We start from the raw sequence: 23,574 nt of genomic DNA on the forward strand, positions 1-23,574 counted from the left end.
AGTGTACTTTTGATACATGTGTGTCTGTCTGTCTGTCTGTCTGTCTGTCTGTGTCTGAGTGTGTACATATGTGTGTGGAGGACAGAAATTGATGTCAAGTGTCTTTCTACTGTCCAGTTGTTTTTGTGACAGAGGCTCTCTCTGAGCCTGGAGCTCACCAGTTGTCTTGGCTGGCTGCCGGCCAGAGAGCTCTGGTGATCCACCTATTTCTGCCCCCTTTGTCCTTTACTACGGTTATAGACATGGACAACCAACACCTGGCTTTCTCACTTGGAGGTCCAAATGTGGGTTTCATTCTTGTGTAACTGACACTGAATTAATTGAGTCATTGTCTCAGATCCTAAAGGGGGCTCCTCTTTCTGTTTAGGCAGGAACTTAATATGAAGACCAGGTTAGCCTGGAATTCACAGGTCCTGCCTTTGCCTCCCAAGTACTGTGAATAAAGATGTACACTACTAAGCCGGGCGGTAATGGCGCACACCTTTAATCCCAGCACTTGGGAGGTAGAGGTAGGCTGATTTCTGAGTTCGAGGCCAGCCTGGTCTACAGAGTGAGTTCCAGGACAGCCAGGACTACACAGAGAAACCCTGTCTCAAAAAAAAAAAAAAATGTATACTACACTACTATACCATATTCCACGGAGTGGTTTCTTAAGAGTTCCAAGGCCTGGCTTTCCTTGGTCTTGGAAAGTATCTCTTGAACATCTTCCCATTTCTGTAGCCCACATCCAGGGACTGCTTCTTTGCAGTCTGAGCAATTGTGACATACCCGAGAATAGTATTGTCTCTCTCCACCCACTCCCTGCCCACTGCATCTGCAAGTGGACTCTTTGTCTTTTGTTCTTCATTTGTACAACAGAATCAAATTGGAGGTCCTCTTGTGTTTCTCATGGGTGTGGTCTCCTCTGAACTGTGGGCGAGATGAGATCCTCCCAGGTGTTCCTTAGAGATAGTAGTAACCCAAGGGTGCCAGGAAATCACAGCTACATCCCAGCAGATAAACGGAGAACCCCTTAACTTCCTCCCCAAATGACTGGATTACTGCTGGGTACCCCACCCCCATGGCTGGGCATGGCCATTTGACTTATCAAATGGCACACGCCAACTTCTTCCTGGCATTGATCTTTTCTTCTGTCCGCTAGACACTTGGCCTAACAACACTGTACCCAGCCATGAGGACATTCGTGTTGGGCACTGGGATGGAAGAAGTTAAAGGATTAGCTGAGAAAACGGGAGTAGCCGTGTGAGCATGGAGGCCGCCGCGGAACATGCTCTGAAAGGCAGAAGCTGTGTTCTTGTTGGTGCAGGCTGGTGCTAGCCAGCCGAAGAGGGACAGGGAAGGTGGCTCCGTTGGTGAAGCGCATGCCACTCAAGCATGCTGACGTCTAGAATGCAGAGACAGGTGATCCCTGAGGCTTACTGGCTGGCCAGCCTAGACTACCGAGTAATTATTGTCCATAAATAAATAAGCAAGCAAGCGAGCTGGGCAGCTCCTGAGAAGTGACACTCGAGATTGATCTCTGGCCTCCAAATGCATGTGGAGATAAGAGTACAGTATTAGAGCTCTACCTGACATGCACATTCTGTTCCCAGCCCTGCACAAATGAAAACACACAACTCAAGTGTTCACAGTGGAGACTAGCTGTACTGCTCTGTGCCGCATACAGGGGATGACGCCAGTCATCATAGGAAGAGCCACAGAGCTGTCCTCTGATAAGCAGATTGCCTGAGATTCGTCGTTGAAGTGAAAACCCAAATGTCCACCACAGATTGCACAGTGTCCGCCCTGTCCAGCAGAGACCGTGTTCTTTGAGGGAGGGAAGAGGAAGCTGTACTCAAGCCATCCTTAGCTGAACTGGTCTTTCTCTAGGCTGTGGCTGTCACAGGAGATTTGAACCAAGCAGAGGCTTTGTTAAAGAGCATGGTGGCTCACTCCTGTACGTCTAGCACTCTGAGGCTGAGGCAGGAGGGTTGCCATGAGTTAAAGGCCAGCCTGGGTTACAGAGTAATTTCCAGGCTAGCTTGAATGATAGAGATGCTATCTTATGAGAGAGGAAGGAGACACTGTCAGGCCTAGAAGCTTTGGGAGTAATTGGACTGTGGACCATGATGGCAGGCGTGAGTCAGAAAGTGGTTGACTGTTCCAGTAGCACTCATGCCACTGTTGGCTCTGATGGGCATCTCAGTCACTATTGTAGGTGTCAGGGTTCACATCTGGGTAGGGGTGTTGAATATTTGTCTTCCCTGGTAGTATAAATAGAACCTTCTAGAACTAGAAAGCTAGCCAGTTGGTGTTAAGGATGCAATGGTAAGTGCTTAGGCTGGCTTCTGAGCCTCAGTTTCTCCACTCATTGAAGATGTACATGCCAACTCTTCCTAGTGCTGGTTCTGTGGGCCCTTTTATGATACAGAGAGAGTGCTTGTCACAGTACCTGGCAGATGCTGAGAGGGTCACTGTGATTATTGCTGACCCTCCAGGCATGGCCAGTGGGGGGAATCACTTCCACTCTGCTGGCCTCAGGCCAGATGCTTTCTTAGTGAATCCCAAAGCGTGTGGGTCATCTTGGCCCATAAACCCTGCAGGCCTTCCTGCTATCTGCCACCTGCCAATCCATGTGACATGCTGCTCTTGTTTGCTCACCCAGTTGACTCCAATGACAGCTTGTACGGGGGAGACTCCAAGTTCCTGGCTGAGAACAGCAAGCTGTGTGAGGCTGTGATGGCTCAGATCCTGGAGCACCTGAAAACCCTGGCCAAAGACGAGGTGGGTACCCGCCCTCTCCACCTATGAGCTCTGGAAGCCGCAAGGCAGGGCAGTTACAAAGTGGTCCATTGTGAAAGGGAAACAAATCGGAGTGAATTGTGATCCCCGGTACTTTGGGCCCTTGGCCTTGGCTGTTCTCCGCCTCGCAGCGCTCCTCGACACCCAGTTTCAGCTCATTCAGCTTCTGGTACACATGAGTCTGCTCTCAACTTGCAAGGTTTTTGGTTTGCGCTCTCGCTCTCTCTCTCTCTCTCTCTCTCTCTCTCTCTCTCTCTCTCTCTCTCTCATACATCAATTAGAAACAAACAGAAAAGCTGGGCACAGTTGCATGGACCTATAATTCCAGCATTCAGAGGCTAAGACAGGATGATCACTGGTTGTCTCAAACAGTGGTCTGGGGATGTAGCTCAGTGTCCCTGGCATGCACAAGGCCCTGGTTTTAATCCCAGCACAGCATAAAACAGTGTGTGATCCCAGCATTTGGGAGTGGAAGCAGGAAGGTCAGGAGTTCGAGGTGACGATGGTCTTTCCTACACTGAGAGTTTGAGGTCGGTGTAGACTACCTGAGGCTGAGGCTAGCCAGGTGTGGTGCTGCCTGCCTTCAGTTCCAGTCCCAGCACTTGGGAGGCAGAGGCAGGCAGATCTCTATGAGTTAAAGGCCAGCCTGGTCTACATACTGAGTTCTGGAATAGCCAGGGCTACAAAGAGAGACCCTGTCTCAATGAATGAATGAATGAATGAATGAATGAATGAATGAATGAATAAGAGGCTACAGAGATGGCTCAGCAGTTAAGAGCACTTGTCACTCTTCAAGAGGACCTGGGTTTGGTTCCTAGCACCCACATGGTGGCTTGCAACCATCCACCTCATGGAATCCAACGCCTTATGGTATACATACATCTATCCAAAGTATTCATATGTAAATAAAATAAATATCTAAAAAACATAAAAAAGAAAGTAGTGAGGGAGGAGGAGACAGATGAACTGTGTAGAGAGCTGGCAGTGAGTGTAACTGATCCTGCTGTCCTGTTTCATAAGACCCCATTTCAGCTCCAGCAGGTACCATAAGGGCCAAGCTGCCCAGCCTGCTGGCACCCAGGTGGAGGTCTGCTTCCTGCTGTTGGGAGCCCAGCACTTAAGTATCCTTGTTTGTCCCATACCCTCATCCTGGGAACTACCCTGTTTCCAAAATTGTCAAAGACACATGAAGGATTGAGTTCTGCTTTAGTCATGAGCTGGGAGAAATTGTTGAGGGTGGGGGTCTGGGACCTGTGCCAGGCCCCTAGAGCTTCCTGGAAATGACAGTTCTCACAGGAAAAGAGCTCCCCTACCCCATTAAAAACCCGAGCCTAGAGGGTGTGAGGCACTATCAGGCTTCCCTTGAACACAGTGGTCCTTCTGTCTTTACCGCCTGCCAGCGTGCCTTCACACCCCTGACACATATCAAGTAATGTCGTTTATAATTGGCTGTGGCACTATAAACCCAAACTGGGTGTTTTAGGATGAAATGTTATTGGGAAGTTTGACGGGGAGGAAGAGCAGATGCCCACCTGTAGACGTGGCTTTCTCTGTGCCCTTTCACCTGAGCGGTCACTGCAATACTGTTTCTATTCCCCATCGTCTCTGCCATTCAAAGCTGGTCATGTATGGTTAAAAGGTTGTTTGGTGAGGTACCTTATAGATCATCCAACAAAGCAAGATTCCAGAAAGGTCTGTTGTTACAGTGTCAGCAGGTTCTTTGTTCTCTGACTTTTAGAGATGGAGGTCTCATATAGCTCAGTCTGGCCTCGAACTTTGCCTGGAGTTGAAGATGACTTGGAACCCCTGACCCTCCTGACTCTCCCTCCTGAGGCTGGGGTTAGGTGTGCACCACCATTCCGTGCAATTGGTGTGTCTTGTAAATGCAGAACCTGAGCCCTGGTTCAGGAGCTCAGTTGGTTAGGTCAGGAGCTCTGTTGGTTAGGATCAGCAATCGTGACTACAGCTTTCAGAAGCCTGAGCCATGGCTGAGAGCTGTGAGGAATCCTTCCGGCTTGACTTGTGCTCGAAGCACAGCTGTTCCACCACTGTTAGGCTTCACTTCCAACCCAGGGACTATGGGGCTCTCCTAACCAGGGTGACAGCCGGGGGCTAAGCAGAGCTAGTGGTGCCTCAGTCCTTTCTCCCTCCCTCTGTGTTGTAAAGCTCACTTATGCTTTACAGGTGTCGTGGGTGGGCTCAGCAAACACATGGCAAAATTGCCATGACCACCCTACCAAGAACATCTGCACTGAGCCAGTCCAATGTGCCAGGACAAGGTCATATCTTCCCTTCTCTCTTCCAGGCTCTGAAGCGACAGAGCCTGCTGGGCCTCTCCTTCTTCAATAGCATCCTAGCCCACGGGGACCTTCGTAACAACAAGCTGAACCAACTCTCTGTCAACCTATGGCACCTGGCACAGAGACACGGCTGTGCAGACACAAGGACTATGGTAAGCACCAGGGCTCCTGCCAGCCAGAGTGACACTGACCTTGATACAGCATCAGCAGCACCTTAAGGTGCCCTGTCACCCCTGAGGTGGGTGCCAGACCCAAAAATTCTTTTGGGTGACTTCCTTCTGTTAGAAAACATTCCCAGACACACCCTCTTCGTTTTTACTGAGAATGTCAATTGCCCACTCCTGGCCACAGCCCAGACTGAATCTTTTCCTGAGACAAGTCTCAAGTAGCAGCTCTGGTTACCATTAAACTCGAGATCCTCCACCTAGCTTTGTGGTGCTGGGGATGAAACCCAGGATTTGGTGCATGTAAGCACTCTGCCAACTGAGCTACGTGTCCAGGCCCCAAGGCTGAATTTAATGCTACCCAGAGGAGATGCCCCGTTTTCAGTTAGGCAGGGTAAGCTCACTTAGAGGCAATTCACAAGAGGCTCCAGCCCCAGGTCAGAGTTGCAAAAGCAAATCTAAGCTGGAGCTGTTCTTTCTAGGTGAAAACTCTGGATTACATCAAGAAGCGAAGCAAACAACCTGACATGAATCATCTGTCAGAGCTGGCCCTGAGGCTCCCTCTGCAAACCAGGACCTGAGAACTTGCCTTTCGGGAGTCCCAGTGCCACATCCTGGAAGATCTGCTTGGCTGCCATTAACTCTTCCTGGAATTTAGAAGTTTTTGTTATTTTTACTTTTATACAGATTGGTTTTAAGCTCTTGCCTTCTACTTGGCTATTCTGACAGCAGAAGGGGAATCGACAGAACATTAAAACCCAGTCTTGTTCTTTAGATAGCAGTGTCTCGGTGTGTGTTGGCAAGGCTTCTGGTTCCCAGCCCGGGGATCTGTGGGCACTGATGGAGAGCAGCCAAGGTTCAGGGCTTTCTTTTCTGAAGGGTATTTCCATTTGCTGAATAGCAGCCCCCAGTTGCACACACACTCTTAGGGTAGAGACAGTCTCCTATTAAACACCTTGGGGAATAATGTCAGCTTGCCCACTCTTTTTCAGCCATACGTAGCACATTTGGATTTAGAATATAAGAGAAACTGAGGTCTCATCTGAGACTCCTGATAGTCACAGTAGAAATGCCCAGTAACCTATGGGGCATAGAGGTGTTCACCTGTAATCCTAGCACTTAAGAGAAAGAAGCAGAGGATGCCATGAGTTTAAGGTCAACCTGGGCTATGAAAATCAGCTGTTTCCAGCTGTTGGCTGATCACTTCTGACTTAGCAAGCACATCCAGATCCACACACTGCTGGGCACTTAGGCAGTGCTTCTGAGTGAGCTTATAACTGCCCTTGATTGCCTTGGGCTGCAGTTCTGTCGCTAGCCAGAAGCACTGCTGAGTCATAACCTGGAACCTACTACTGCCTGTGAAAATACATCCAAGTTTGGCTCAGCTGTGTTTCAGGCTATACTGCCCTGGTGGCACATACTTCAAGTTGCAGCTACTTGGGAGGTGGAAGCAGGGTTGCTCAAAACTAGTCAGGGCAAAACACACACATTCAAAAGACTATATTTGTGCTTTAGGCATGGATTTTATTTATCTGAAATACTATACATGACTAACCTCAGAAAGTAGAAGTTATTAAGTCTCACACACACATACACACACAGCTTGTGTCTTTACTAGTTTAAGAGCAGAGTTACAGCCAGGTGGTGGCGGTGCACGCCTTTAATCCCAGCACTTGGGAGGCAGAGGCAGAGGCAGGTGGATTTCTGAGTTCAAGGTCAGGTTGGTCTACAGAGTGAGTTCCAGGACAGTCAGGGCTACACAGAGAAACCCTGTCTCGAAAAAACAAACAAAACAAAACAACAACAACAAAGAGCAGGGTTACTGTTGTATATACATTTGGGGCCAATCTGATGAGAATACCCTCCAGCCCAAGGAATTGATACAATTTCTTAAAACAAAAACCAAACCAAAAATGAGCAGATGAGGCGAAGGATATGGCTCAGTCAGTGGAATGCTTGCCTGGCAGACACAAGACCCCACATAAGACAGAGTGCCAAGGTGCAGACCTAGAACGGCAGTAGTTAGGAGGTAGAGACAGGAGGATCAAGATCTGATCAAGGTCCCCAGTTACATGTTTGAAGCTGGTCTGGGATATATGAGCCCCAGTCTCAAAAACAAAAACCAGATGCTAAAAAATGCCTTTCCTCCTGCTGTGAACATGCCAGAACCCAGAATGCACTATGGTGCTGTTCAAATACTCCCAAATGGCCTTTATTTCACCAAACTGTTTCTACTAAAATTATTTTATGTCACTTTCACTGTGATGCTAATTCTTTCAAAAATAACTGGCAAATTCATAAATAATCCTTTGTACGTTACTCTCCTGCCTCAAGGCTGCCCAGGATAACAGCATAAGCAGCTTACACTGGCCTGGGGAATTCCCACTGCTTGTGTTAACCTCGGCTTATCCTCACACTGGGTACACATACCACGGGGCTCCTGCAACAGTCTGCTGACCTGGGCAGAAGTGTTACTGACAGTCCAGTCTTTGAAGCCCGCCTCCACAAACAGCATCTACTTCCCCTGAGAAGGACATGTAAAGAGACTTTTAGGAAATGAAAAACAGGATGCCTCATGTCCATCTGTGAGTGATTCCTGGTTCTTATTCCTTTAAGAAATTACAAGCACAGTGACTTCCTGTGGTTTTACTGTCTTGACTGCTGTTGGTCAGAACTCACTGGTTTCTCTGGGCTAGGTCAAGGTATCCCCATGTCTAAGTTCTTTTGTGGGTACTCTGGTGGAAAGAGATGCTGCATGGCTTCTGTACGTTGCCTGTGATCTTGGCTTGTGGCCTTTTCCTTCCCAAGTGTCTTCCACACTAAATCTTCTGCTACGTATCAGTTAGGGAACTGTGAAGAAAAGAACCTGCTCAGGTTATCAAGGATCTGATTTCAAATCTATCTGATAGCCAGTGGTGGCTGGAAGCCAGGCAGCAGTGATGTATACCTTTAATCCTAGCACTCCAGGAGGCAGACAGGTGAATCGCTGTGACTTTTAAGGCTAGCATGGTATGGTCTTCAGGGCTACACAAAGAAACCCTGTCTCAAAAAAACAACAACAACAATAATAATAGCAGCATGTGATTAGTGACTTTAATTTCCCTTCTGCTGGGTATGTGTGTGTCCTGCCTACCATAACCCAAGTAGTACTAAGAGCAGGGACACCTGTGTCTGAGAGAGCCTTTTCACAGGTTAGTCTGGTTGTACATGTAGCCTCAGGGCAGGGCCTCATGGGCCCAAGCAGATATAGCACAGAAATCAGCTCAAGCACAAGTGTTAAGAATCATGAGATTTTGGTGACTGTTGGACAAGGATATTGCTTAAGTGCCACCAAGCTGGTAAGAAATGCCTGAGAGAATCAGTCAAGTTCAAGGTTGTGTTAGATCACTGACCCTACCTCCAGTGCCTTGGAGATAGACTACAGACTTCAATTCTTAGAGAAAGGTGGGCTAGTGGAGCACCTAAGTCAACGCTGAGGTACCAAGCTACAAAATCAAGTCTTTCAGCACTGAGGTATGTGTAACAGCTAAGAAAAAGATCTGGCTCTCACACTTTGATGACAGCTTCCAAGGCATATGTGACATAAGATAGAAAACCATCTACCACCCGTAAGATTGCCATGTGCAAGTTTTTGATGAGCTGAGACACTTAGGCTGGAATGTGACTTGTGGGGAACACAAGCTATTGGAGTTATGCAGATGGTTCCCAGAGTTCACCAAGGCCGAGGGAGATTTGTCTGGAAGTTGACTCAAATGCAGAATTCTGCCATTGACGTGACTGGAAGTGGTCTTTTCTGAATCTTGAGGCTGAATTGATGAGAAGCCAAGTTCATTCCAGGAAAGTGGTGTAAACAGGTCTTTGCCATACATATGGCCTATGCCCACAGGACAGGAACAAGGTAGGGGGCACAGCAACACCTCTGCTGCCCATTTGGCAGTACTGCACACCTCACCCTCTCCCTGGCTGGCCTGAGGGGCATCTCCTTACCAAGGGGGCTGATACAGGAAAAACTACAAAGCTGAATGACGCCATCACAGGTTCCCTGAGGGACTGCCGGAAGTTTCTTTAGTTGTAGAGAGGGTTTTCTCCCATCTCTGGAATGCTGGGAATTGTCTCTCATCTTCTTAGCAGCATGAAGGCATCAACACTGATGACGGTGCTGGAAGGATGAATGAATGTCCTGGCTGAGTGCAGCATCAAACACCTCCATCCCCACCCAGTGTTTCTGCCTGTGAGAAATCAGGCCAAAACAGGAAAGTAACCTTCTCTGAACCTTGATACCAGACTGCCAATAGCTGGTGGGAGAGAAAATCATGTCACATGGGTCTCTGTATCAGGAGCTCCATGAAGATTGCTGTGATTTGGGAGGGAGGGGTGGGAGGGTATGGTGCCTGCAGCAAAGTATCTTTTTCTCCACCCCTTATATGTTTGATTTCATCACACAAGTGTCCAAGGTCTTCTGTCTAGTGAACACAAACACAAAACATGCTGCTGAGAATCTGTCATGGGTCCATACGCAGGATTACCTACTGTCCAAAATGCCTTGAGATCCAGCCAATACAGCAGCATCAAATCCAAGCACAGCAGTCAGATGGAAGGAGGACGGCTGGAAAGAAGCCAGCTCAGAGGTACTGGCCACGTCTGCCTGCTGCACCACACCTGCCTCCTGATAAGGGAGAAGGAAAACAAACTTGCAAGTCATGGCATATCACTTGCTTTCTGCACTGATAATTGAGTGACTCTGGGTGATGTACTCTTGATGGCACTTAACGGAAGGTGACCCTAGGCCGTTTAATTACTTTATTTATCCCTGAACTTGATAGAGATGAGAACAGCACCCATTCCATAATTAGTGTAACAATGCAAGGAAAATAGTCAGGACCCTCCACGTGCCAACAACTGCTAGCTACTATTAAAATACTGTCACCCGGAGGTGGAATGTTTAACATAGAAAATAGGAGGCTTTAGCAATTCCTATTGGTCCTCAATAACTGCAGGTGACTATTTCAAGCCAACTTGACGGATGCAACTGATCAAGAAATGCAGTTTGAAGAACAAGACAATAATATTTAATCTTGCAACTTGATAGACTTGGAGGCATTCCGGTCAATGTAGAAGACCTTTCGGGCCTCAGAGTTAAAGCCCAGGCCAGCCCCGTGGCTGTACTTCCAGCTCATGGCCCGGTCATAGTCCTGCTGCAGACTCTGCTGGAGCATTTCTGAAGACTTTTTGTCCAGGGCCATGTTGGACCTGATAGTCATGCTGGGAGGGCGGCTGAATGACGGGGACAGATGCTTAAAGCCACCCATAAGCTTCAGGAATTTTAGCTTCTGTTCTTCATTTTCAAAGCCGGCAGTATCCCACTGGCCAAACTGGGTTCCCTGTGTGGAAAGTAAAAGGCTGTCATTGCCCTTGAAGACCAAAGCTTCCCTCACTCTCAGCCACGCAATGAACTGTCTCATTCAATATGGCTACTCATTCCCACATTACAGGTGAGGAAATGAGGCCTAGAGCTTAATGGGGGTGATAATATTCAGATGATTCCCAACTCGGGAATGACCAGCCTGAGAGCCCATCATTGGCTTCTAACAAATATCACTGCACACCAAGCTAATCTGTGCTCTACCTTCTCCCAACACATGGTGATAGCAAGAACACTTCAAGATCTCTATTGATTTTTCTGCTGCATGTGCTTGGCTGGCCACGAGCTTCCAGCGATCCTCCTATATAGCCTGTGTTGTATACTGATCCTCTGACTTTAAGCAGTTCATTCTGAGAGGGGAGCTTATTAAGACCGAGGAAGTAAACAACTCACTAAGTCTTAGGCAATCCTGAAACTTGGCAGGTTCATAAGGCCCCTCCCTCCTCAAGGCTACATAAGCAGTAAGGACTGCATGTCTATTGAACTGCCTGCAAGTCATATAGAATGCTCCAGTGCTCTAGCCTTCATGAGATGTCCTTCATGCTAGGGTAGACTTGGTAATGCAGCTGCCTTTCAGCTATCACGCTCTTCTAAGTAACCCATACAGGATCCTGCAACCTCAATTAAGCTGTTTATCAGGCTTTGGTGGTATCATTGCTTTGGTCTGACATTGGCTCCCTATGTGGAATGAGGATATGTTTTGTACCTCCATATATCAGTGTCACGCAACAGACTATCACTTCATAGGCGTTCTGAGATCACAGACACTTGTGCTATGTGTCTGGCTTTCACGTGGCTTCTGGGAATTCCAATTCAGGACCTCATGATTTTTTTTTTGTTGTTGGTTTTTTTTTGTTTTGTTTTGTTTTGTTTTTGAGACAGGGTTTCTCTGTGTAGCCCTGGCTATTCTGGAACTCACTTTGTAGACCAGGCTGGCCTCAAACTTAGAAATCCACCTGCCTCTGCCTCCTGAGTGCTGGGATTGAAGGCGTGTGCCACCTCGCCCGGCAGGACCTCATGATTGAGTAGCAAGTGCTTTAAGCACTGAGCAATCAACTTCCCAACCCTTCTCCTCCTCTCCGTAGTACAGAGCACATCATCACCCTTCCCTCATCCTCCACAGCATGGCACTCACCAGCAAGGAACTCTTCTAGTCTAACAAGATAAAGGTCAGGAAGCAGAGATGCTCTACTTATCACCAGTGTACAAATCCTTCTTGCTAGAAATGTGAGAACTTTCCAAGACCCATTCCACCTCAGGTTTGTAAGACTGGCTCAGGTCCCGAAGACTGAGTGACCCTGAAGTTATGCAGCTTGGGATGAAGCCCCACCTGTGTGGCTGATCAAGTCACAACCTCTCTCTCTAAGCCTCAAAGTCTTCTAGAAGATGGGCCAACATCTGTTGAACAAGATGCTAAAAACAGAGTATGTAGACTGGCCTTCCCTCCAGGTATGTGTGGTCCTCCCCTTTCACCCTGAATTCACTCCAAGTCCATGGCCACACCTCCCACACATACCGTAAAATTTTCTTCCTCTTAGTCCCCTTCCTACCTATGCCCTGCAGTGGCTCCCTCAGATCATCACCTAGTAGAAACTTCCCTGTGGTCCTGGACTGTAATGGTGTGACACATTAGCTTGCTCCTGCTACCCTGTCATCAGCCTGGCTTTTACAAGGGCTCAGTCTGAGTCCACTCCCACTTTTGGGTCCTGCATTTGCCACTGCCCTGTCTGCTAAGGACTAGTGCCACCATATTCAGGGTCTTAAGCTAAGTGTCACCTGTCCTGAGAAGCTTGACTTCTAATCATCTAGTACAGCACGCCATGCCAACAACCACCCTTCCAGGCACTACACAGAATCTGCTGAGGAGGGTCCTGTACACCTCCGCACACAGCACAGTGCCAGCCCAGTAGATGCCAGCTAGCAACTGAGCTTATGAAGCTGACTGAAGGCACAAAGAGGCAGTGCCACGGCCAGGCTGTAAAACTTAGGTGGCCAAGTCCATGGCCCTCATATCATCTCCTACCTTCTCAGATAGGGTCTGGATATTTCCCAAGGGTGCCTTAAGAGGTCTAGCCCCAAATCCCACTCCTCCTGCATGCTGCTAACAGCCTTCCTTGGGTACTTCCTGCAACTATAAAGACCCCCTTGAGATTAGCCTGCAGGTCACCCCATTGTCCACAACAGCCTAGGGGGCACATCTCAGTGGCCAGCTCCTTAGCAGCCCTTTAGAAGGAGTGAAGCTGGCTCAGACCAATTTGTGCCTAGTCAGCTGGGCACCTTAGGTTCTGGATAGCAAGCCCACAACAAACCCACCGTCCACTTTTTGGGTTCTGAAGCCTCTGTCTTGACCGACAAACCCACTGTCCACTTTTTGGGTTCTGAAGCCTCTGTCTTGCCCGACTCACGATCAATCTCTTCTTGCAAGGCCTTCCGTCTCACCTATGCAGGGACAAAATAAATGAGTAAATAAGCAGCTAAATAAAACGAAGAGGCCAATGAGACCCTGTTCTCTACTGATCTTACTGCTACGTAAAGGTGAGGCGGAAGATCAAGAGCTTTACTCTGCTCCAGTGCAGAGGCCATTCTCGTTAATAGTTGGTCCTCTGGCCTGAAACACTTGTCATGGGCACAATTTCTTGACAAGTGATTTTCCTGTAACATAGGATGATCCATCTTTACCAGAACATCCGGTAACAGTGATGTGTGGGAACTTGGCCAACTGAAATGCTGAGGCCCTCTCTTGTGCAGTGCATATTGTAGTCGCCTTCCATGAGGACAGCACTCCTTTCTAGAAACAAGCCAGACACAAGCTGGAATCCCAGCAATGCTGCTAAACAGGTCGTGCAGCCTTGCAAAACTCCCTCCCCCTTTCTGATCACTGGATCAGTTATCTGCAGAAACTGGAAAGCTTGACCTTGGGGAAGCAGCAGAGCGCAGGCGCGCTCCTGCGAGGCCAGCTCGGGCCTCTGCCGGCCCCAGCAGCCCACAGTGCACCACAGAAGCTTCCAGGACGTCTGCTTCCTTCTCAAGAATTTGGGTCCAACTTGGCTTCCCCTTTACGTGACGAGAACTTTGAAGTGAGGGTACTTTCCGTACAAGTCAAACCACACAATCTACAGCAGCTGCTGTAGCACAAAAAGCAGGGATGAGGGAAACAGGTGAGGGTCAACACAACAGATGCAGTGAGGACACACTGCGCCTCCGGTCTCAGCCACATACAGTGCAAGGAGCTAGCAGCACGCACGAGCAGCTCATTTATGACAGTGGGCAGGAGGATTCGCAGACATGTTATCTTCCCATTTTACACACAACCACCTTCCAGTATTTATGGGGAAAACAGAAGTGGAGACTCAAGGCCATCCTTAAGCCTCAGAGACACTTAGTAGGCAGAGAGCAGCAAAGTCCAAGAGCTCTGCAGTGTTGGGTAGCTGTGGCTGCTCAACATTTGGCTGTGTCCTAAGGGGCTAAGGAGACCCCAGCCAAGGGCTAGGCCCTAGGAGAGCTGGGGCCCCAAGGCTGGCCCCTCTGCATGCTGTCCTGGGCCACTAAGGCATTATTGACCTTGGCCTATTGAGCAGAGCACTCCTGGCCCTGCATGGAGATTAGGAGCCCTGAAGGCCAGTGGTCCAAGCCCACCCTGGACAGGCTCCAGCACATTCCCTGGCCCTTCCCTTGGCCATATATGCATAGCCCTCCTCCAAGTGCAGTTCCCTCACACCCACAGCTCCACTGCAGGTCTGGCACACACCATCTCTTCTGGGTGGCCCTCCTCACGTCTAAACTTTACTTCATCTTCCTTTTCTCCTAAGGTGGAGGTGGGGACCTAGGAGGCAGAGGACTGTGTGATCTCTATCACAGTGCTGCCTCAGCAGGCACCATGGGGACCAGGTGTTATCTATCTGGGCGCAGATATCCTTCCAACACACCCTCCCGCTTCTCTACAGCTGCCTGTAAAGACCCATGCTGACTCATAGAGAAGGGTCAGCAGCCAGTGAAGCACGGACTAACCCCAGGCCCCCACAGCTCCTCAGTCCTGCCAGGCCCCGGGGTAAAGGAACATAAAAACATCCCAGTTAGACAAAGTCTAGATCCCACATAGAGATATGCACATGACAGAGTTGATACTAGTCTGTAAGCTCTCTCTCAAGCTCCTGAACTGGTGGAGATACCCCGTGGGCATGGCTGAGCATTTCTGCCTGCTCTAGCTATAAGATCGAAGGTCCCCATTTTCCCAACACTCTTCAATAGGCTCCCTGAGAGGGCCTGTCAGGACCCTCAGAAAAAGTCACAGTGGCTTTGGGATCCCCTGGCCAGAGGTGCAGGTGGGCTGAGTTCACCTGCCCCTAGAGGGGTGCCATGGAATTGGACAAGACACCTTTGGTGACCCCAATCCCCCTGAGCCCAGAATTTGTGACCTGATGGGTGGTGAGGGTATCTAGGGGGTGACAAGAAGTAAGGGAGGACACAGGCCAGGCTGGGTCCTACCTGGTCTATGCAGGTCTCATCCATGTTGCCTTTTTTCTCCAGTACCACCTCTAAGTCTGTGTCTGACTCCTGCAAAGAAGGCAAGGTGTTAGCTCAGGCAAGCCATCAACAGCCCTCGCTCCAGCAGGCCAACACAAACCCGGAGAGCATGGCTGCACTGGTTTGTCATCGAGAAGGAGCCTGAGCTCAGCAACAAAGCCCTGCCCCCTGTCCCTTTCAGCCAATGTGGGCACTAAGCCAGATGACACAGAGAGGAGGCGGCTCAGAGAGGGAAAGGGAAACCACTCTGCAGCTCAGCGACAGTGCTAATCTGAATCCAGGCCTCCCCACTCAATGGGTGGTGTGCAACTGAGTAACCCTTGGCCTGCAGATGGCCTAGCAGGTCTTAATCCCAACCGTATTTATCCGGGTCCTCAGAGTACCCTCTAACTGCAGGCTAGGGGCAATCAGTTCCTGGTCCATCATGAATGACAAAGCTTTTGCATTCTTTCCTTAGAAGCTGTGCTTGGTCCCGTGGGGCAGGGCAGCTTTCCTTACCCCTCCTTACACTATTGCTCCTGGCCTGGCCTGTGTGACTCGTAAACTGTGCAAGCTGTCTGGTAGATGTGAAGCAGAGGGGATACCTTTCCCCTGGTCTCCTGGGAGAAAGAGGTCCTAAAATTGAGTAGGAGCTAGCTTTAAACCTCCAGGTTCATCTTACCCTGAATTTTTTGTGTTTTGCACGCACACTGTGCACACAGGTGGAAACAAGTAGTGTCTTCCTCTACCGCTCTCTTCATTGCCTCACGATGGGGCCTCTCAAAGTAATCTTGTCTGTCTCTCTCTCCCTACTAATACTGAAGTTACAGGTACATACTGCCATGCAGAGCTTTTAAGGTGACTACTGGGGATTTGAACTCTGGTCCCAATGCTTACAGAGCAAGCACTCTTACCCACTGAATCATCTATCTCCCTGGTCTGAGTTTCTGAATAGAAAGCAGCAGAGCTGGTTTGCCATGCTGATTGACCTAAGTCTACCCAGGATCCACATCATGAAACAGAACAGTCTCCCTCAAATTCTCTTCTCATTTTCACACTTGAGCTGTGGGTGGTGAAACAGAGCCTAAAGCATGAGGACAAAGCTGGGAGAATGCCAGCAACCACAACCACCCTGCAGGCCGCAACGGGGAGTCACCCATGATCCCAACCCCGCCTGGGAAAGTAGACGCAGGCCAGCAACAACTTCCTGATGGCTCTGTATCTCACAGGCGCTCCTCAGAAAATGTCCATCGTCACCTCGTGAGAGCCACAGGGCCATGGCTGGCACAGAGCTGGAGAAGCCAGGTCTTGCTCCCATTGCAGATGGTCATTTCTTGGGCTGCCGAGACACTGGCTTTGGGAAAGGACACTGACATCTCCTAACATACTCGGAGATCTACTAAGCTAGGAGCAACACTACAGCCTATAGCTGACAGCTACTGGCTCCTGAGAGACAGCAAGTCACAAGACATTTACATAAAATGATCCCCATTTATGGATATAGTGAAGGGCACCTGCATTACTGGTGACACTACAGGAGCCTCTGGATCCAGTTTACTAAAAAACAGGTAATTCCTATCCTTTTCCAGTACATATTACTGCGCGCGCACGCACGCGCGCACACACACACACACACACACACACACACACACACACACACACGAGGATGCTGGGGTTCTATCAGCTAAATGCACAAGTGCCTGTGCTGACATGTATGCAGGCACCCATATGGCAACCTCACCCCCAAACTCCAATGAAACCTGCCTCCTTTTCCTCCTGCCAGGGGTCTTCCTTTACTCCGTTCTCTTTCCTCTTCTTCTTCTTCTTCTTCTTCCTTTTCACAGCCAGCCCTTCACCAACTGGCTGTTCCACCTTTTTCTTGGATTTGACTTTCTTCTTCCCAGGGGCCTTCGGGCTGTCTATTGGAACGAACTCCAAAGCTTCACTTTTGACTGACTTCTTACTCCCTTTCTTCAGGCTGTTCTCCACAGAGACCCTGGAGTTGACCAGGAGGATGTCTCCCTCCTGGTGGGTCTTCTTCTTCTTTTTCTTCATGTTGTGATCTCTGGGGCTCCCCTGCTTCCTTTTCTGCCCCAAGGCTGCCTGTTCCTCTGCCTCTGCCCCCTCTAAGCATGAGTGCAGGGAATCCCCAGCCTCGTAGAGCCAAGCGTCCTGGGGAGGAAGGGCTTCCGTGTCAGGAACCTTTTTTTCCTTCCTTTGTTTTTTGGACTTCCTACCAGCTTTGCTTACCTCCTTGGCATGCTTGGGGTCTGGGGAGGTCTTCAGCCCTGAGCCTTGGGAGGCAGCCTTTGATAAGGACTTCCGCCTCTTCTTTTTCTTCTCTCTGATGAGGCCTTCTGCTGACTGCTCAAGGGCCTGCCTTCTAGGGCTAGGTGACTTTTTCTGCCTTGCCCGTGTAGGCTCAGCCCCCAGGCACTCCTCCAAGTGAGTGCTACAGGACTTTTTTTTCTTCTTTCTCTTGCTCAGTGATATCTCGGGGATCTGCACCTCATCCACATTGTTAGAAGGGGACGTGGCCCTCGGAGGAGAAGCGTCTATAAAATAATCATTACTGTTTAAGACTGAGTATTGAGTCTCTGGTTCTGAGACATTTGCAACCACTCTCTTTTTCTTCTTCTTCTTTTTCTTCTTCTCTGGGAGTTGTGGGCCCAGGTCTGCTTTCTGGGTCTTGCTGACCATTACTGAGAAGAAAAACAGAAATAATGCAGTTTACCATTCTACCCAGTCCCAGCCTGCGGTCCGAGAGAAAGGGAAACAGCTCCCATTCCTTGGGAGCAGGAGGAAAGACAATTAAATGGCAGGAAGTGCAAATGCAGATGGCCTTACATTCAAATCCAAACTCCTCACTCAGTTTGACTCTATCACCCCACCTCTCTGCACGTCACTTTCCTTTTCTGGAAGGAAAGAACACATCCATCCTCAGAGAGGTGCCGGGAAAGCCCAGAGAAAAGGCTTTGAGCACTTGATTCCTTGTCCACCATCTCCCTGAAACCTCCAGACAGACCTATATTCAACAGATATTTACCAAGCGCCTACTCAAGCCAGCACTGCAAGACACAGCTGTGATCAAGACTTTAGCTGGCTTCCATGACATTTTTTTTTTTTTAAAAACCAGATGAAGCAGAGAGAACATCCAAGCAGTCTTCCACCAGATCCAATAAATGGCACAGTTAATAGTCAGCTCTTTCCTCTGGCTCATTTGTCGAGTGTTCCTGCTCTAGGTCTACAAAGGAATCCCCCTGTTCCAACTCTTACCATCCCAAGCTACTTAAACAACGTGGCAAAGAGAGACAAGCCCCAGCCAGGACTCCAAACTCTTGGGTCAAATAGAAACACTGGTACACTTCCTTGCTTTATACCCTTGGCCCCTCTGGACTCCGGTTTTATCATCCATATAAAGGCTGAACCAGAAGGTACACAAGTTGGGCTATCTCAGTCTACAAGACAGCTGCAAGCACTGTCTTCAGTTTCAAAGTGACTGCTAGGAATTAACATGTGGCCATAACACATGGAAACCTTCATTACCTGGCTTTCCTCGGGAAAAACAGAAGCACTTACGACAAGTGGCCGGGGATTCAATACATGGCTTTCACTATGATCACCAGTATGCTTCTTGCTACTCTGTGGACTAGAGACAAAACATGGGAGGCTTCTAAGGAAAGAGGTGGAAATTAAGGGTCCAGGAGCTTCTCTATCCTGCACCTCTCCTTGGCTTCGGCGCTAACATGCTCCACAAAGGATTCAGCTTGCTCTGGGCAGCTTCAAAGATCTAGGCCAGACTTGAGCCATATCAAGTCCACTCTCACCTTGCTTTAGGCGCACACCTTTAATCCCAGCACTCCGGAGCCAGAGGCAGGCAGATTTCTGAGTTCAAGGCCAGCCTGGTCTACAAAGTGAGTTCCAGGACAGCCAGAGCTATACAGATAAACCAAAAAAAAAAAAAAAAGAAAGAAAGAAAGAAAGAAAGAAGATGCCCCCACAGACATGTATAATCTTATACACCAATATTATGGTGGCATTTTTCTCAACTCCATAATATTGAACATGGTTTTCCAGTTTGACCAATAGGATGGTAGAGTCAACCCTTGAGGCAGAAGTGGAGGGTGACTGGGCAGCTGGATGAAACAGCTGCCTTGATATAACTCACTCAGCATGTGTACTGTAGGGCTGAGGCAAGGAAGTCACTCTCGCCAACAGAGACGACATAAACAGGACTTCAGGGATGATAATTAACAAGAAAACATAACTGGGCCTCAAGACATACTGACTTTTAGAGGACATAGGAAGGGGACTCACAAAGGAGAGAAAGATACAAGTCCCGACAGGCCAGTATCAAGTAAGACCATGATGATTCTACAGGATTAGGGCCAGTGATCACGAAAAATAACCCGGACAAAAAGGTCCCAGGCGTCAGCTTAACCCACTTCTTTGTTTTGCCACTCAGCCAACAGCAACATACTCTTTTCCATCCCTTTAACTGTACTTCACTCGCGAGAAGTGGAACCGAACCTACACTGCATCACCTGCAAACACAAGCTTTCTTCAAAAGCGCCTTGTTTTTGAGACAAAGTTTGACTACGTCGCTAGGGCTGATCTGCATCCCGCGTGCCGGGGTTATAGACGTGGGCCACTATGCCCAGTGTGAAGGCACTCTTAAATTCCCGCGGCAGCAGTGGATAGGGTTAGTGTGACCAATAAGCCTCACAGGCCTCGGAGACTGTAACTCACTAGGTCTCAAAGTCAACAAGGTGCAAAACACGGACTCGAGCCAGAGGAGCGTGTGCTGCCCTCACCAACCGCAGGCTGCTTGCTAGCCAGGATCATCCCCATGCCTACTCCAAGGCGGGACGGCTTGGAGAGAAACCGAGGGCTGCAGGCGAGTTGGGGGTGACTTATCTTTGTTTTCCTCTCCCCCAGCGTGCAGCACCTTCCTCGGGGCCCCGCACAAACCACCCGCACTCACCTGGTTCGCTAGCAGGCCAAGCGTCCCCGCGTGAGCAGCCGCGCAGCCGCGATCCGGAAGTCAGCTTCGACTTTCTGGCCCGCCCCCTCGAAATCCTTCTCCTTCCGGGTCGCGGCCTCCCGGTGCCCTGGGTTGCTGTAGAAACCGCGTCCATGGCGGCGCCGAGACTTGTATCCAGCCGCAGCGTGCTGCGTGAGGAGGCGAGCGGCTCCGCGGATTCGCCGATCACTACGCGCACGCCGGTGCCCGCAGTGTCGCCCGGGTCTCCCGAAGTGCTCGTGTCACCCCCGCAGGTCGTCGAGCCGCCGGGGAAGAGCCTATGGGATCAGATCTGCGAGGGTAGGCGCCCCGCCGCTGGTCGGGCCGGGCGGGACGCGGGCGGGACCCGCCGGGACGCGCGTTCCAAGCCTCTGTGCGCCAGGCGGGTGACGCGCGCGGGCGGAGGAGCCGAGCCTTAGGCCCACACGCGGAGAAAGAGGTTGGCGTATGTCTTGGATTCCGGTGCGACCTCAGGCAACAGGCTCGCAGAAGGAAACCCGGTCAGAGAGTTGCGTAGTGTGAAGCTTCAGGGTAGAGACCCGGACCGCCCGCAGATCGCCCGAGGAAGCAGGGAATGAATGAACTCTGTAGACAGGCTCCGGTGATACTCAGGAAGTATTTTGGTGTGGACAAATAGATTTTGATCTCCACTTGCCCCAAAGCCTTTCTGAAGCCCCACAAGCAGGCTAGATCACTTGTTCCTTTGTAGCCCACGAACCTTGGTCATGGGGTCTTGTAATAGTCGTACAGCGGGCATAACAATGGTACCTATGTCGTGGTGTTAGGAGGTAGAACCACGTAGTCACAGATCCTAGGTTACAGGAAGAGTGTTAGTTTTCCTTCATTCCAAAGCCTCCAGATCTCAAAGGCAAGAGACACAGATTCATTCATAATAAGTCCGCTGTCTATCCCTTCTCCCTTTTCTCTCGCCTTTTTGGACTACAGACTGGCTTCCAGCTGAGTATCCTCCTGCCTCAGCCTTCCAGCTACTGAAAGATTTTCATTCTTGTGGCATTGGCTGTCCAATACAACACTAATAGAACGTTCAATAATCTGTGCTGTTAAATGGGTTTGGGGTGTAATTTGGGACTGGCAGACTAGAAGAACCAAATTTCTTATTTTACTTAATTTTGATAAATTTAAATAGCAATATTTATGGAATAGTTCCAGGTCAGTAAATGTTTCGTGAATGGAAACAGTGAATTTGTCAGTGTATAGAGGGAAAAATGGTGACTTGGAAGAAGTGGTGAGTTCAGAGGAAGAAGAGAAGAGTCAGTCAGTCCTCCCAGACCACAGGGCTTGCATTACTCCTTCCCTGTAACCTTTGCTTTAGAGAAAAGGTTTCACCCTGATGTTCTTGTAAGTTCTACCCTTAGGGTCCTTACCCGAGGAACTATCTGCAGCAATATTCAGGTGTCTATATACTTACTGTCTTTCACCCAGAGGATTCACTTTTCCAAGCCAATAGATCTTCATAGTACAGTTTATTGTATAGTTTGATACTTTTCTTATTGCTGTGAAAAATATCTGACAAAAGCAACTCAGAGACTTATTTGGGCTCACAGTTTGAGGATATGGTACATCATCCCAGTGGGGGCTCCTGGCAGCCGGTCCCGTTTGCATCCACAACTAAGAAACAGAGATGGATTCTGGGGCTCAACTCACTTCCTTCCTTTTATTCAGTCCAGGACCACTAGCCCACAGCAGTGTTGCTGCCCCGTCAAATTGGTAATATCACAAGTAGTACTGGGGAAGGTGCTCTTTGAGGGGGATAATTCCTACCTCACAGGGCTGTAGTGGGAACCAAGTGAGATAATGAGAAGATGCTCTGGACTTTGAAAGGCTCAATACATGGTCATAAATATTGATACTTTTTTTTGTCTTTTCTTGTGGAATCAGTTTCTGTGGGGTGTGTTATACCTGGATAAAAGCAAGGACAAAGGGTTTTAGTGCTCTCTGAAAAGCAAGGGAATTGATGTCACTTACAAAATAATAGCTGTTGAGCAATGGGGGTAGAGATGACCTATTTTATACAAGGCCACTGTGACTTCAACCTAGATGACTGTCCTAGTTATTTTTCTGTTGCTGTGATAACACTGACCAAAGGCAACTTGGGGAGGAAAGGGTTTATTTCAGTTTACAGGTTCTAGTCCATTGTTGAAGAACACCAAGACAGGAACTCAAAGCAGGAACCTGAAGCACTGACCTCAGAAGAATACTAGTTACTGGCTGGCTCCCCTGGCTATTACTAAGCCAGCTTTTCTTACATAACCCAGGGCCACCTTCCCAGGGCTTGTATTGCCCACATTAGTGAACAATCAAGAAAATGCTCACAGAGATGCCCACACAGGTCAGTAGGTTTGAAGCGGTCCACCAGTGGAGACTTCCTCAGATAACTCTGGCCTGTGTCAAGTTGACTGCTGAAGCTAACTGGAAGAATGAATAATCTAATTCTGACACATATAACATAGGCTTGTAGAGTAAGCCTTTAGGGAGTGTATTCAGCTTCTTAGAGAAAGCATGATGCTGGGTGTTCTGTGTACATCTGTAATCCTAGCACTTGAGGGGCTGACACTAGAAGACCCAGAGTTTGAGGCCAGCCTGAGCTATATAGACTCTCTCCAAAGAGGCAAGAAAAAGGGCAGGGAGAAAAAGAAAAAGTGTGTATGCTTTCTGGTAAGCTTATCCCTGAAGTTAGTTATTACACTCTATTAGGAAAAATCCATTAAATAATGGTTGCAGCCAGTAGCCCTGGCAGAAGCTCAATTTCATGAAAACAAGGTGTAGCATCGCTGAGTGTCCAGCTTACCTCCTTTCTCCTCCCTGGCTGCCGTGTGTATACCTGCCTGCCTATCCGATAACTTATTTATAAATGTTCTTCAGTGTTCTTCCTCATCATTCTAGCAACGACTAACGCCTTTGTATTCTCAACATTGTTTGTATCATTATCAATAAACTTCCTTCCAGTGCTTCTAATTAAATCGTAGTGGTTTGTGATGTTAATGGTTTTAAGCATTAGAGGCTCCTTGTTTCCTGTTTGAACACTGCTGCAATTACTGCTATCAGCATCCTCTTGCTGTCCTTGGCTCATCAATTAATCACTCTCCAGCTCAGCAACCTTGGTGTTTTAGAAAGTAGGTCCTTCATCCAGCATTGGTCAGCTCTGAATGAGTTCTTCTTCCTCTAACAGACCAGCTGAGCAAGCCAGGGGAAATGACACCAACCAGCTCTGGGCTCTGCTCATCAATCAGTGTTCATCAGCATCTTCTCCCACCTCCCATGTCTACTGGTCCAAGTTTTAGCCCAAATAAATAGTCCTCCCACTTAGCACAGGACACATTTACTGAGAAGATGCCTGCAGTTGGGAGTGGACAAGAAATC

The 23,574-nt window shown here is 48.9% G+C and overlaps 3 protein-coding genes across 17 annotated transcripts in view; 2 read left to right on the forward strand and 1 right to left on the reverse strand.

Moving 5' to 3' along the window:
• The window catches only part of Vps35l (VPS35 endosomal protein sorting factor like), a 101,314-nt gene extending 95,291 nt beyond the window's left edge, over positions 1-6,023 (forward strand). For 2 of the 3 annotated variants that reach the window (XR_378273.2, XM_006508212.2), the window contains 3 exons: positions 2,645-2,763; positions 5,087-5,233; positions 5,728-6,021. Coding sequence is in view for 2 of the 3 variants with exons in the window: in XM_006508212.2 (XP_006508275.1) it covers positions 2,645-2,763; positions 5,087-5,233; positions 5,728-5,826 (365 nt within the window). In the remaining variant the exon portion in view is untranslated. Of the gene's footprint in view, positions 1-2,644; positions 2,764-5,086; positions 5,234-5,727 lie in introns of all 3 variants that reach the window. The other variant, NM_027815.4, reaches the window with a different exon arrangement.
• A 725-nt stretch (positions 6,024-6,748) lies between these two features.
• On the reverse strand, positions 6,749-20,530 carry Knop1 (lysine rich nucleolar protein 1). 4 transcript variants are annotated; one of them, NM_001168218.1, is made up of 5 exons: positions 20,155-20,530; positions 17,421-17,872; positions 15,153-15,221; positions 12,981-13,106; positions 6,749-10,626 (listed from the first exon to the last, which is right to left on the reverse strand). In NM_001168218.1, the coding sequence occupies exons 1-5, from the start codon at positions 20,306-20,308 to the stop codon at positions 10,315-10,317; spliced, it is 1,113 nt and encodes a 370-aa protein (NP_001161690.1). In that variant the 5' UTR covers positions 20,309-20,530; the 3' UTR covers positions 6,749-10,314. The 4 variants fall into 4 exon arrangements, with proteins under 4 accessions (NP_001161690.1, NP_075686.2, NP_001161692.1 ...); NM_023197.3 differs by having other exon boundaries at positions 16,935-17,872; NM_001168220.1 differs by lacking the exon at positions 20,155-20,530 and adding an exon at positions 19,920-20,145.
• Positions 20,284-23,574, forward strand: part of Iqck (IQ motif containing K) — a 116,369-nt gene continuing 113,078 nt past the window's right edge. For 8 of the 10 annotated variants that reach the window (XR_003946504.1, XR_378252.4, XM_006507984.4 and 5 more), the window contains exon 1: positions 20,287-20,493. Coding sequence is in view for 8 of the 10 variants with exons in the window: in XM_006507984.4 (XP_006508047.1) it covers positions 20,307-20,493 (187 nt within the window). In the remaining 2 variants the exon portion in view is untranslated. Of the gene's footprint in view, positions 20,494-23,574 lie in introns of all 10 variants that reach the window. The other 2 variants (NM_001374605.1, NM_001081446.2) reach the window with 1 other exon arrangement.

This window comes from Mus musculus, chromosome 7, assembly GCF_000001635.26.
Source record: "Mus musculus strain C57BL/6J chromosome 7, GRCm38.p6 C57BL/6J".
NCBI lineage: Eukaryota > Metazoa > Chordata > Mammalia > Rodentia > Muridae > Mus > Mus musculus.

Excerpts from the sequence above, each read along its gene's own strand:
- Knop1 (NM_023197.3), bottom strand. The coding sequence starts at position 20,308 with ATGGACGCGGTTTCTACAGCAACCCAGGGCACCGGGAGGCCGCGACCC. Across the intron at positions 17,873-20,154 it reads TTGGCCTGCTAGCGAACCAG|TAATGGTCAGCAAGACCCAG; the intron begins GTGAGTGCGGGT and ends TTTTCTTCTCAG. Across the intron at positions 15,222-16,934 it reads CCTGGCAGGAGGAAAAGGAG|GAGTCAGACACAGACTTAGA; the intron begins GCAGGTTTCATT and ends CCTTCTTTGCAG.